The 15,178-nt window shown below is 36.5% G+C and overlaps 1 protein-coding gene across 2 annotated transcripts in view; it reads left to right on the forward strand.

Moving 5' to 3' along the window:
* Positions 1-15,178, forward strand: part of LOC117433471 (rho GTPase-activating protein 12-like) — a 109,202-nt gene that overhangs the window by 71,614 nt on the left and 22,410 nt on the right. For both annotated transcript variants that reach the window (XM_034055760.3, XM_034055762.3), the window contains 2 exons: positions 8,876-8,965; positions 14,041-14,108. In XM_034055760.3, coding sequence (XP_033911651.3) covers positions 8,876-8,965; positions 14,041-14,108 — 158 coding nt within the window. The remainder of the gene's footprint in view (positions 1-8,875; positions 8,966-14,040; positions 14,109-15,178) is intronic.

The following is a 15,178-nucleotide window of genomic DNA, read 5'->3' on the forward strand; positions in this document are numbered from 1 at the left end:
ATGATAAAAAATTACGAATAAAATCAGTCCGCATTTGTACTTGTTTATCCGTCACAGTCCGCGTTATTTTTTTTTTATTTGTTTTTTTTTATTTTTTTCTCGCATGCCAAATCAGTCTGTCTTTATTGTGCAGTTACACAGCACTTCCTTCAGTTTCACATAATGAAAATGCAGCAAAAACAAAGCGAACGAGACAAGCTACAGTAATGTAAAAGTTAATCATTAAACAGTTTTGGATACTGCGATGCATTTTTTTTCAATCTATGGTCTTTAGTTGCTTGCGTGCATTTTCATTTGTAAGTGGCCATATTCCGTTGTTGTTGTTGTACTTGTATTGATTCAGGATGATGCAAGGGTTCCAATAATTCAGGTTTTATTTATTTTCTCAATCGGAAGAGCGTAGTTTACATAAAATAAAAGTATAGGTAAGGTATAGGTAATCTTACTGCTTCTCTTTCTCTCGCTTTTCTTGTGTATCCCTTTTTGTCACATCCGGTTTGATCTAACTTTGGCTGTGTTCCAATTCATGACAATGCACCCCACGAAGTGAAGATCGAAGGGCGGAAGTGGACGGCTGTCATGTTAAGGGGTGTTCCAATCCGTAGTGAACATAAAATGGTCCCTTCGAAGGGGCCTTTGAGTGGGCGTTCCCGAAGTGTACAAGCACTGTGCGCTTCTGCGGAAGAGATTTTCTTTTTATAACCCACCAAGCATTAAGAACATAAGAGCATAAGAAAGTTTATAAAAGAGAGGAGGCCATTCAGCCTATCTTGCTCGTTTGGTTGTTAGTAGCTTATTGATCCCAGAATCTCATCAAGCAGCTTCTTGAAGGATCCCAGGGTGTCAGCTTCAACAACTTTACTGGGGAGTTGGTTCCATACCCTCACAATTCTCTGTGTAAAAATGTGCCTCCTATTTTCTGTTCTGAATGCCCCTTTATCTAATCTCCATTTGTGACCCCTGGTCCTTGTTTCTTTTTTCAGGTCAAAAAAGTCCCCGGGGTCGACATTGTCTATACTTTTTAGGATTTTGAATGCTTGAATCAGATCACCGCGTAGTCTTCTTTGTTCAAGACTGAATAGATTCAGTTCTTTTAGCCTGTCTGCATAAGACATGCCTTTTAAACCCGGGATAATTCTGGTTGCTCTTCTTTGCACTCTTTCTAGAGCAGCAATATCCTTTTTGTAACGAGGTGACCAGAACTGAACACAATATTTTAGGTGAGGTCTTACTAATGTATTGTAAAGTTTTAACATTACTTCCCTTGATTTAAATTCAACAGTTCTCACAATATATCCAAGCATCTTGTTGGCCTTTTTTATAGCTTCCCGACATTGTCTAGATGAAGACATTTCTGAGTCAACATAAACTCCTAGGTCTTTTTCATAGTTCCCTTCTTCAATTTCAGTATCTCCCATATGATATTTATAATGCACATTTTTATTTCCTGCGTGCAATAATTTACACTTTTCTCTATTAAATGTCATTTGCCATGTGTCTGCACGCAATATTCTAGGTGAGGTCTTACTAATGCATTGTAAAGTTTTAACATTACTTTCCTTGATTTAAATTCAACACTTCTCACAATATATCCGAGCATCTTGTTGGCCTTTTTTATAGCTTCCCCACATTGTCTAGATGAAGACATTTCTGAGTCAACATAAACTCCTAGGTCTTTTCATAGTTCCCTTCTTCAATTTCAGTATCTCCCATATGATATTTATTAATGCACATTGTTATTGCCTGCGTGCAATACTTGCGTTAATCCCATCAAACATTGTGTCTTAGAGCGCAAAGATGGAGCCAGGAAAGACAGAGTTTGTCTACAAATATAATTAACAATCATATAACACAACAATATTATAATGCTTCTTGAGTCATATAAATAACACTCATGTGATTCTTGTACGTGTCCCAGATAGATAAATAAATCAATGTTTGAGACAAATTTATTGCGTTCTCTTAGCTTGCTATTGTCAATAAAAACAAACAAATAGCAAGCTATGTTACTCCTTATAGATGAGACCTTGAGGGATAGCTTGCTAACAAGCTAGTTGGCTATTTGTATTACTAGATAGCTAATTTGTTCTCGTGAAACAGCATTTTTCAGCTCATTTATTTGAATTATTACAGGGTCAGATGACAGATTGTGTAGTACTGCAGGCTATATCCCTGACAAGTGAATTTGATGACGGGTTTTAATTTTAAATACATTTCTTAATATTTATATTCACTTTTAATTATTTGATTTTTAAATGTATATTTACATATCTCCGTTGTATTGGTTAGTATTATGTTGTGTACATAATTATATTGCTGTTAATGCAGAAGATAACTTGTATGTTGGTATTGCTGTTTGGCTGAATCTCCCTTAAGAAAATGAATAATAATTGGAATTACATTTTTAACTCTTTGTACACGGGTTAATTCTGCCTAGTTGTACTGTTTTCACTTTATTATGTTTATCTTCTGACTGGTTTATGCTACATATACGTTCTCTAGGTCAAATGAAAGGCAATAAAATTAACTTTAAAATAGTGTAACAGACAGTGTTGTACATAGTAAATACACATTTCTAGCGCTGACAAATGATGACGCCTTTCACTGGCCGTGAATGATGACGCTGAAGTGTGTTCCAATTGAATCACTTTTGCACCCCCTACACCCTACTTCCCTTTGAAGTCATCACTCTTGGAAGTGATCACTTTGAAAGGAGTAGGGCATAGGGGCGAGGTTTTGGAATGGAACACAGCCTTTATTGTTCACCGGTCTCTCTATGGCAGACACAATAGTCCAAAACGAAACTTAAAGGTGCAGTCCTCCAAATCCGAACTGATAAATAAACATAAATATTTCATGACATCCAAGCAAAGCATTGTGTGGAATTTCTTTATCAAGCAGGAGAAAATGAAATTTGTAAATTCTGCCAAGGAAATATTTGTGCTTCACAAAATATTTGTATTTAACCGAAAACAAAATAGGTACACGTTTCGGAAGTGTGTGAGTAATGTTTTTCTTAAATAACAGCTACTTATTTGATCTTTTTGGTAAGAAACTATATCTATGCAATAACTGTATAAAGCATTCCGTATTGGTAGTCACACGGTTATTATTAATGGATCAGATTTATCACTGACATAAACAAACAGGATGTTGATCAGGGCTCTACGCTAATCTGCGCGTCTAAGTTAAAAAAATATAGACGCACACTGAAAAATTTAGGGGCACACAAAAAAATACAATTTGGTTCAGATGTATTTTTTGAATATCTTCAAATATTTTTTTCCTCCTTTCTTACATAACAGTTGTGCAGTTTAATACTTCTGCATCAACAAAATATAATGAACTTTTCTTTCCAAAATTAAATGATTTTTTAAGTGCCTGGTAGCATCTTCCTCAGAATGTGCTACTTGCCTGTTTATGGCAGCCTGCATGATAGCGGGATGGTCTGGCTGATGTTTTTGGATGTATGCATCTCTGCACATTGCATGCCGTTTTGAGCACTGTGTTTGAACTTGTATATATTTTTTTTTACTCTCCGTCAACTGTGAAAATACTGTACCTAAGTAACATAGCCCTCATACCTTCATTGCTAATTTCTTGTAAAGAGGCCGACATATCTGAATTTTGTTCATCGCTTTTTTTTTTTTTTAAACCTCGCCAATCAGAGGAACAGTGGCGTAGCCAGGAATTATTTTTTTGCCTGGGCCCAAGGATAACATGGACGTAATTCTACACCTGACAGTATTAAGCGCTTCCAGAAGAAAACACTGAAACAACACCTTTACGTGCCGATTTCTAATTAAACAAGCTGCTATGGTACTGATAATATTATCCATAACTTCAAGCATTCACTCACTAACAGGTTTTAATGCTAAAAAACATAAATGTTAAAATACATGGCCTAGTGGACAGGAGGGGAGTATTCTTTGACACCTAAGCACTTTAATGGAAGTCTCTGACATTATCGATATCAAAATACATGCACCCATAATATATATATATATATATATATATATATATATATATATATATATATATATAAATATATATATATATATATATGTATATATATATATATATATATATATATATATATATATATATATCTTTGTTTTACATAGTCACTTTCTTTTGAGCATATTCTTCGTATTCTTATTCCTAGACCTTTAGGGACTGCCCTTTTAGTGTGTATCGGATGTGCAGAGGACATGTGTAAATACTGGTGCATGTCAGTAGGTTTACAGAAGAGGTCAGTCTCAATTGAACCTTCTTCAAGTTTTACTATGGTATCTAAAAATTCTATTTCTTTCCTTGTCCATCGAAGGTCCACCTTAATATTACTGTGTATTTCATTTGCCATTTTATGAAACTGGAAAAGAGATTCTTCTCCATGTGTCCAAACCCCAAAAATATCATCTACAAACCGAATGTATTCTAAAGGTTCTCTTTCTGATTTTCTAAGTAATTGTTCTTCCCATTTCCCCATGTATGTACTGGCAAAATGCATTCCTAATTTAGATCCTATTGCGGTACCATCGTTTTGTTTGTAATTCTATCAACAAATGTAAAATAACTGTTTTCTAAAACTATGTTGATCATGTTCAGTACCTCTGCTGTAGGTATTGATTTATCTAGTCTATTATCTAGTGCTTTTTGACAAGCTTCTAAAGTTTCTTTACGAGGGACACTTGGGTACAAGGATTTTACATCCATGCAAAATAAAATTGTATTCTCTGGAAGGTTGTGTTTTATTGATTCAAGTCTTTTTAAAAATTGTGTTGTATCCTTAACATAGCTTGGTAATTTCTCAACGTGCGACCTAAGTTGTTTTTCTGCTATTTCAGCTATTATGTGTGTTGGATTATCAATTGTACTGACTATCATTCGCATAGGGTGATTTTCTTTGTGCATTTTAGGATTTCCTCTTGCTAGGCCTGTTCTTGCATTATGTGGCTGCATGTATTTTTTTAATACTTTTGATATAATGCCTTTATTGTATAGTCTCTCCGCAATTTCCTTAACCTCTTTTATCGATTTATTGATCTTATTGCTTTTAACTTCTTCATATGTATAAGTATTATTTAATTCACATTCTACAGATTTCATATAGTCATCTGTGTTCATTATCACTATTCCTGAGCCTTTATCTGCTGGTCTTATCATTATATCATCATCATTTAACAACTCAGTCATAGCTTGTTCTTCAATATTGGTTAAATTAAGTTTACATCTTTTCTTTAGTCCTACTATTATTTCTTGTTTAACTACTTCAATATACATATCTAACCATTTATCTCTTCCATCCGGAGGAGTCCATGTGCTTGTACTATTAACCTTAATCCCATGTTCATAATTACCCTCTGAATCCGAGATATTTTCATTGAAAAAATATTCTGCTAATCTCATGCGTCTCTCCCACTCCTTTAATTCGGTGTCCAGTTTATCTTTATCGATGTATCTTTTAGTCGGTATAAACTTAAGTCCTTTACTCAGTACCGCTTTTTGGGATGTGGTTAAAGTTTTACTTGATAAATTGAATACTATGTCTTCTGTCTTATCTTTTGTGTATTTGGTACCATGTCTATCTTTGGGTCTCCTATCTTTCTGTTTTGAATTCTCTGTCCTATTCATGTTTAACTCTCTATTTTGCATTTTATTATTTACTTTAACCTGGTTTATTTTTACTGTTTTAGATTTATTTTGGTTATCTTTCTTAATTATGCCACAGTATTTAGATTTTCTTCCGGTTTCATTGTCTTTAAATACAATAACTGAGAAATGGTTATTGTTGTATAAAAGATTAATTGGATCGTTCTTATTTTTAATATATTCTATTGTGCCTTCGTATTTAAAACAGTCCTTATTCTTTAAGTCTATGTATACGTGTATGGGCCTATTTAGGAGGTCTACAGCTGCCATAACTTCTGCCTCTGTAGCCCAAGAATCTATACTCCCATCACTTAATTTCATTTTTTCAATATGGGTCACTGAGTCGATGTACATTTCATATTGTTTTATATTGCTTTCCATTAGTTCTATTACATTATGTCTAATTGTTCGATGGTCATTTTGTGAACCGTATAAAACTACACCTAAACATCTAAAGAAACAGTTCCCGTCCTTCTCTATTTGAACTATGTTGTAGTCGTCATAACTCTTATACTCGCATTGCTTAAGCATTCTATTCGAAAGTGTTTCAGCAGTGTTTTCCCTATTCTCTGATTTGTTATGATTTGAAATTTTAATTTTTTCTAGACCTATTCTATTTTGTAATCCCGGTTGACCTCTTAATTTGTGTAATTTCATTATCTTTTTGTTGTTCAAATGTTCTAGTGTTTTGTTCTCAAAGTTGTCTACTTTACGAAGTAACTGTCTCATTTCTGATGGAGGGAACATGCAATTTATGTCATTTATTACTATCTCTATTTCATTACTTATTTCTCTAATTCGTCTTGCCGATGTTAATTTAGCTTCCTGCATTACCTTAAACGAAGTCTCTTTTAATATCTGATTTACATTTAATCTTTCTGCTTCACTAGTCTTCATGTTTACGCTTAGTTTTATTTTAAAGCCATTGGAACTACTGCATTATCTATACAAGTATCTATAAAGTTTTGATGAGAACGATACTTAGCTCTCTGTGCCGTATATACAGTGCCTATTGTGGCTATAGTAAGTCTACACCCCCTTGAACTTTTTTCACATTTTGTTGGGTCAGTGCCTCAGATTTTCATGCATTTAAATGAAGATTTTTTTCCACTTATCTACACACCATACTCCACACTGTTAAGGGAAAACAGTTTTTATTGAGAAAAAAATTATATATTACAAATACAAAACTGAAAGATCATAATTGGATAAGTCCCCACCCCCCAGAGTTAATACTTGGTGGAAGCACCTTTGGCAGCAATTACAGCTGTGAGTCTGTGGGATAGGTCTCTACCAACTTTGCACACCTTGATTTGGCAATATTTGACCATTCTTCTTTACAAAACTGTTCAAGCTCTGTCAAGTTCCTTCAAGTCATGCCACAAATTTTTGATTGGATTTAGGTCAGGGCTCTGACTGGGCCACTCAAGGACATTTACCTTTTTGTTCCTTAGCCACTCTAGTGTAGCTTTGGCTGTGTGCTTTGGGTCGTTGTCATGCTGAAAGATGAACTTCCGTCCCAGTTTCAGCTTTCTTGCAGAGGGCAGCAGGTTTTCCTCAGGACTTCTCTGTACTTTGCTCCATTCATTTTCCCTTCTATCCTGACAAGTGCCCCAGTCCCTGCCGATGAGAAACATCCCCATAACATGATGCTGCCACCACCATGCTTCACAGTAGGGATGGTGTTCTTTGGGTGATGCGCTTTGTTGGGTTAGCGCCAAATATAACGCTTTGCATTTAGGCCAAAAAGTTCCATTTTAGTTTCATCAGACCACAAAACTTTTTGCCACATGGCAAAGGGTGGTCACACCAAATATGGATTTGATTTAGATTTTTCTTCTGTTCACTCACTTTGCATTTAGTTAATTGATAAATATAATCTATTAACATGTCTATTTTTGAAAGCATTCTTACTTTACAGCATTTTTTCACACCTGCCTAAAACTTTTACACAGTACTGTATATATATACCTTCAGTCAAACTCAGTTAACTCAACACCCCACAGGGATGCGATTTAGTGTTAACTTATCCAAGGTGTTGCGTTAACCACGGGTGCACATGCCCAATGGCATTAACATGCGTATAAGTAACAGAACTCACACATTTACAGTATTTACAAGTTTATTTTTTAGTAAAATATCCTTATGAAAACAGTTGCAAGAACTGCAGTGAATGACTCAGTTATTATTATTATTATTATTATTATTATTATTATTATTTATTTCTTAGCAGACGCCCTTACCCAGGGTGACTTACAATTGTAAGCAAATACATTTTAAGTGTTACAATACAAGTAATACAATAAGTTACAGTATACAGTACTGTACAAACTCGGTACAACTTGTATAGTTCGATTGAAATAAGAATTAATACAGCGTTATTTTTACGAAAACACTCCAACCACGAATTGTGCATAGACTGTTAACAATAGTATTAGGTATTGGCTTTTACTGTCTAATTTTGCAACTTAAATAGCAGATGTTAATAAATGTCCATTATACGGAATTAACTCAGTGAACAAAAACAATAATAAACAACTTCGCTTCACACAGAAATCAAACATTGTCTATTTGTTTCACATGCAAAAACACGTGCTTTGAAAGTTCTGCTGTCAAGCTTGTTATCCCGAATAACCTGAGCTTCAAAGCCAGTTGAACGAGAACTAATTTTCCGCTTCTCACTCATTATGAACTGACACTGTAACCAGCTGCACTTGGTAGCTGCGAATGAATGAACGATCCATTTCCAGTCAGTGGTCAGTCACGTGAAATGACAGTGTCTAGTAATCCACTAGTCTTTTTAATAGTTTCTATCACTTCAGTACCGGTAATAAGTGTTGAGTTACGAGTAACGTGTAATGGCAAATAAAAAAATGAAGAGGCAGGATCCATATATTTTATATGAAGAAAATTCGGGACCAAGACCGTCTGTCAAATTATCCACCAGTCGAGTTAACCAAGGTTGACTGTGTGTGTGGATATATGCTTCTTGCACGTTCCATTGCCAGCTCTGGCTATATATTATAGATATACATATACATTTTTTTTTTCAGATCTACAATTCTAGAAATTCTGAATTTTATATAATTTCGGGAACAATGGGGGTTTAACAATAATTATAAAAATTCCATTAGGGTAGAAATCAGGCTTTAACTGTTAAAAAATGCTCAAGTGTTCAAAATGCTTATAACTGTATGTATATTTTTCCTTTTTTTTGTTTTAGAAATGTTTACCTACACACAGAAGAAATGTGTCGTCTGAATTTGGAAAAGAGGCTTTGAGTTATGGAAACCCTCTTGAAACCCCACAACCTGTTAGTATTTAACTAAAAAAAATATTAAAATGTGGTTTACTAATTGTATTGCTGCATGGTGACGAGAATGCCATAATTGTTGTTGAAGCTGACACCCTGGGATCCATAAGCTGCTAACAACCAAACGAGCAAGATGGGCTGAATGGCCTCCTCTCGTTTGTAAACTTTCTTATGTTCTCATGTTCTTAATTAAAATGTACAATAACACATGTCCAGTGTTTTCACCCCTTAAAGACTAGACTTTTTTTGGCCTGTTTAATAACATTCAATATTAAGGCCACCCTTGAATTCAGTATAAAGGTAAAGATCTGCAATCCCAAATGTATCAAATCACTGTTAAATTTCCTCTCTAATTAGACCAATATCCAGTGAAATAGCAATGTCACTGCTACTAGATAAATAAGATAACATGATGGAAAGCTTGTAGCCTCTACTATACAACTATTTGATTGGCATTTGAGTTCAACAGCCTGTCAAAAGAAAAAAGAAAAAATCAGTCTAGGAAACAATACACCTTAAATGCAATATGGAAAGAGGTAAGAGTCACATTCAACATAATTAGCTACATGCTTTACAGGTGTAAGCTCTTGTATTTTTTTTATTTTTTACGGCTCTTCCTAAAGTTCAAACACACCTCAGTGCTTTCATGCAAATATGCTGACGTATCCCTTCCAGCACATGATGTCGTTATGTTTTTGTTATTTCATTAGAGACCAAATAGAACTCAGGAACTGGAATGGTTCAAAGGCACAGGAGATGATTGCAAAAGTGCAAATTAAGACATTTGGGTAATGCTGGTGGCTTTTTGCCCTTGAAGGCCAGGATATAATTCCATAATATCTGTGAATGTGTAAGCTCTTTTTTTCATTTTACTGAACACAACATGTGAAGTGGTAAGGTGACAGCATTTTTTTTATTAATACCTGTATAATTTTAATGTACATTGAACTGCTAAACTTCGAAATAATTTCAAATTAATTTCCAGTTTTCACTAGTAGAGGCGGTACAATTTTAGTTTAATGTTTTAAACACTAGGCAAGTGTTAAGCATTTAGAATTATGCCTAAACGTTTAACAGCTGACAGAAATATGCAGGCCAAATACAGTTGTTGGCCTAAGAGTTGGGGGTGTCCAATCATGGTCCAGGAGGGCCATTCCATCCAGGTTTAACAGGTAAAATGAGATTATTAACTACTTCAGCATCTGGATGGAAGTTTAATTGGTTCAATCAAACAATTTATAACAGGGTTTCCACATCTTTCCACCTACTAAGCGCCGTGGCGCCACTAACAGAGGCCAGCTCGACAGCTGCTCTGCGGTAACTACCCCCAACCTGGGCCCAGCTGTGGATTTAGCATCAGCAGCACCTTCCTGCACAGCTTCACATAGCAGGAATACAAGATATCAAGAGAGTAACGCAAACTGAGACACCTACTCCAGTCACCCTATCCATCACTCATCAAGAGATATTTAAACAAATTAAATAATGCTGCACTCCGTAAACAAATCATCGAGGGTAAAGACATCAATCTAATTTCTATTTTCATTGCAACAAACAAATTCGTTGACCACTGTGTCGTAAACTGTGGAGATGTGTCTGTCACGTTAAAATCCAGCGACCCCCGTCTGTTAAAAGATCTTACACTGGGTGAATTCATAGTGGCATTTTCTGTCTATCGGGACATTCTGTGCTCTGCATTTCCTCATCGCCGCGAGTAGTTGGACGCATATGTCATATGTGATAGAGCTTTCAGTGAGCTACGGAGGGACAATATTCTACAAATATCATCAAAGTTTTTTCAGCTAAGGCAGCAGCCTTCCTTGCATCGGGCAATCATATCATCAACTGGGGCACTCCCGATCATGATTTGTTCAACCAGGTCTTTGGAGGCCTGCGAGCGCATGCTTGTGGGGTCTGTGCATCCACTGCGCATTCTACACATCTCTGCCCAAAAACAGCCAGCGCTGCCAGCACTGCAACCCTCAGCATCCAAAGACCCCTCTTTGTTTCAGAAATCGGCTTTCATCACCAATCCCGATCCACACATCTGCACCTCCTGCTGCCTCCCATAACAGGGACAAATACGGACGACCTATTAAATTTGCAGGAGAAAGGCAAATTTGTAATAACTTCAATAGGTCATCCTGTTTCAATACAAACTGCAAATATCTGCACGTCTCTAACTCCTGCAGCCTTTCCCATCTCCCACCATTTTCAGAATACTGCATTAACCCTATCGGCATAGCAACAAGGAAGATATCAGGAAAGAAACGTCTGATTATCAATTTATCAACTCCTCGTGGCCAATCCACCAGCAGCATCAATGCGCTTATTCCTCATGATCAGTTATCACTACAATATACTACATTATCAGATGCCATCAAATGCATTTAAATAACAGGGCACGGGGCATGGCTAGCAAAAGCAGACATCACAGATGCCTTTAACACAAGAAGGACCGGAGATATACTCATACCTAGAAGCCCCGCAGCAGTCTTTCTGACGGCTGTATTCAAAACACTGTAAATAGTACAACGAAAGGAGAAACAGTCAGATGTAATTATTATTATTATTTTTTTTTTATTGAGTACGTTACTAAACATCTAAACAACCGAAGCATATTATATACATATGAACATTTATTTTACAAATCAAAACAAGAAAATGTAAATAAATAAACATCTGAACAGACATCGGACATACATATTTATAAAACTGAAATGATAGCAATACATTTTTAACTTTTCAACAGCATTCGGTTTATTATCAGATGAGCAAAAGCAACTGAACAACAAGGATAAATAAACAGAAGAAAACATTTTACAGAAGCGCACAGCACAAGAAGTTATAAAAAAAGTAATTTATTTTTCTTTTTTTCAGCAAAATGGTATTCCTTTACCTCGAGTCTAAGGCTGTTCACAATCAACACAGATAATGTGCTTCTCCACGCCGCCTTTCTGCACAGGGCACAGCTGCCCGAGGTTTTATTTTTATTGCACTTGCCAACCTGGCATTGGCGTCTCTTGCAGCTCTCAGCGGGGTTGACAGCTTCAGCTGTGGGTACACGCTTGGCAGTCTCCCTCTGTTCCAAATGATTCTTGTGAAGTTCCTGTGCTAACTGTAAAATATATTCTCTCATTGGTAAATTCTTCTCCGTGTATTCCTTGTAAAGTACCCAGGAGTTGATGGCTGCTAGGTCCAATACATTGTAAAACACCTGAACAGGCCACCGTCAGGAGCCAGCATTCACGGAATACTTCAGTGCCATCTGATCCAAAACATCAACTCCATATTTTCTTGCGGTCTCTGGTATTTATTTCCACAAGTCCCGATGCTAATTGACTGAACAAAACAGCACAGCTGGTTGCAGGCGCCAGCCTTTGAAAAGGCTTATTGAAAAACAGGCAGAGAGTAGAGACTAATTACAGCTAAACACATTGCGGACTGGTAAATAAAAATAATAAAGTAGAATACCATTCTGTATAATGAAAATACAGTTGTTGTCTGTGTGGCCGTCAATGCGACTGCTCCCATGGCTTTTAGGTATAATGTAATTTATCTCCTTTATTTCTGCACTCCTGTGTTTCATGCTTTGTGAGAATATTTAATACATACGGACAGAAAGGTAAATGAACGTGCAGCTCCGTATGTGTTACACGACTGGAGAAAAGTACATTTTAAAACAAAGCAGCCCCAAGATATTCGACTCACTTCCTCCTGATATCTCCAGCCTCTCAACCCGCAGTGCAAGCCATTACACAACTAAGAACACTCTTCTCTATCCTGGGTGTCCCCCTCTCCGAAGAGAAAACTGTCGGCCCCACCAACTGCCTTGAGTTCTTCGGAATTACCCTGGATACAATTCAATTCGAAGCCCGCCTTCCTCCTGCTAAACTAGAGCACCTTTGTCAGCTCATTAAATCATTTCAAAGAGCAAAAACAATAAAAAAGAGAGCTCTCCTCTTTCTCCTGGGACACTTCAATTATGCTATACCCATCATCCCACAAGGCAGGACGTTCATATCACGTCTCCTGACCCCCTCTACTACCACTCAAAACCTTGTAGGGGCAAAAAGCCCCTTAGCGCTGGCCTCTAAACTGTCTCCTATTCACAGGTTCCTTGGGGGCACGTGACCACCTGGTGGCGGCCCTGTCTAAATCTTTCTTATTCCAGGTCTGCGACCTTTCTGACCCTATGGGTAGCCGCGTCTCCCCAGGCCACTAGAACGTGGTCCTCCGAGCAGTAAAGGGACTCTCCATGTGTTATATGTTCTTCGGTTCTAACCATACTGGAACCTCTTGCTCTCATGGGTATCTTGCTCCCAAACCGCCGAGGAAGCTCCTCACGGTTCTCCGAGTAGTGAAAGTCATGTCTGTTCTGTCTGTCTACTGATCTCAGCCCTTAAAGACGCCCTGTGAATGCTTATAAGAACATAACTTGCAGAAGGAACTCAACAGTCTTGCTTTAATAATTTTGTATGAAAGCATTACATAGACCTTACAGTTGTTACAAAATATCACAGTACAAAGTATCACATTACAGAATATCACATTACAGAGAAGGGCAGTTATAAAGTACAGTAAAATCAGTAGAAAATAAGATTTGATTTAAAATAAGAGCAAAATAAGGAATATAGTAAATAATTACATTTAACAGCGAGTTCGACAAAGAGCTTATAGTAAAAATATTTGCTTATACGAGTAAAGTCCATTTAGAGCATGTAGTAAGTACGATAGATGGATAAGAACAAGAGTACGGATACCCATAAGAGTAAAATCAAGTACAAGATACAGAAAATAGTTTAAGAGCAGTAGTAGAATACGGCCAGGTATGGAGCAGTTCACTGCAAGTACAAGCTGATGCAAGTACTGGTATAATTGGGTGCCATATAGTCCAGTATAGTTGAGAGTTGTGAGCTGACAGTGACATTGAAAGTGAGTTTTATTTTATTTATTTATTAGCAGACGCCCTTATCCAGGGCGACTTACAGTCGTAAACAAATACATTTCATATTATTGGGAATATATGCTTCTGTATTTTTGGGTCTTATTAAAAATAATTATTTCTCTTTCAGTCAAATAATCTGGAAAAGGCGGGCATTCTTAACAAGACGAAGACTGTCGAAAATGGAAAACGACTCAGGTAAGAGGAATGAAACAGGCAGTATTTATTTATTTAGTTTTAATAAATGTTAAAGCTGATAATTAGTTATTGCTGCCCAAACCACATTGGTAAATCTAAAGGATCATTTGTTGTTAGAATGTTTTTTAGGTGTAGGCACAAATACTGTTGCAGAAGTGGCCTCTTGTTTTTTCTCATTTGATTAAAAGCAAATCTTATTTGTTTCTGCTTCTAATGAAAAATAAAGCAAACAAAAAAACATGTTAAGAAAGTTGGGTTCCAATTGTTTGCATCTCAAGGAAGTTACTAGGAGTGGGTTGTACATGGTTGATTTGAAATTGACCATTTCCAGTTTATTACAATACAGTTTGCTTTTATATAAGAACATAAGAGAGGAGGCCATTCGGCCCATCTTGCTTGTTTGGTTGTTAGTAGCTTATTGATCCCAGAATCTCATCAAGCAGCTTCTTGAAGGATCCCAGGGTGTCAGCTTCAACAACATTACTGGGGAGTTGGTTCCAGACCCTCACGATTCTCTGTGTAAAAAAGTGTCTCCTATTTTCTGTTCTGAATGCACTCTTCATGTAGGGCATCCCAGGGCACTTTACAATAAAAACTCAAAAAAGCCCTTGGCCAGTCAATCCAGCTCAAAAATAAGAAAACTCAAACAAATATGTTTTTAAAGATATTTGACTGTGCTAGCATTCCTGATATAAACTAAAGACCCTCGCCCCTGCTGATTTTAGATGAACTACCAAAAGTTTAGCATTCACTGACCTTAAAGTGCCTATGACACCCTCCAAACCACTTTTAAGAAACGTAACATATGACTTACAAGTATTCCCAAACGAGATTTAAAATTGTTGGCAGTAATACCATTTTTTTAATTAAATGCGAATTTTAATGTGACGGGCGCAACTTCCTGTCTCGGTTTTGAAGCAGCCACAAAATATCACAGAGGGAGAAGGTGAACAAAAGACAGATTGACATTCACAGAGACAAGCCAATTTTTAATAATAAAATGCCTCGTATTTGTGTTGTAGCTGGTTGCTCCAATCAGGTAAACAAACAAAAGAATATTAGTATTCACT

Source organism: Acipenser ruthenus, chromosome 33, assembly GCF_902713425.1.
Source record: "Acipenser ruthenus chromosome 33, fAciRut3.2 maternal haplotype, whole genome shotgun sequence".
Taxonomy (NCBI): Eukaryota; Metazoa; Chordata; class Actinopteri; order Acipenseriformes; family Acipenseridae; genus Acipenser; species Acipenser ruthenus.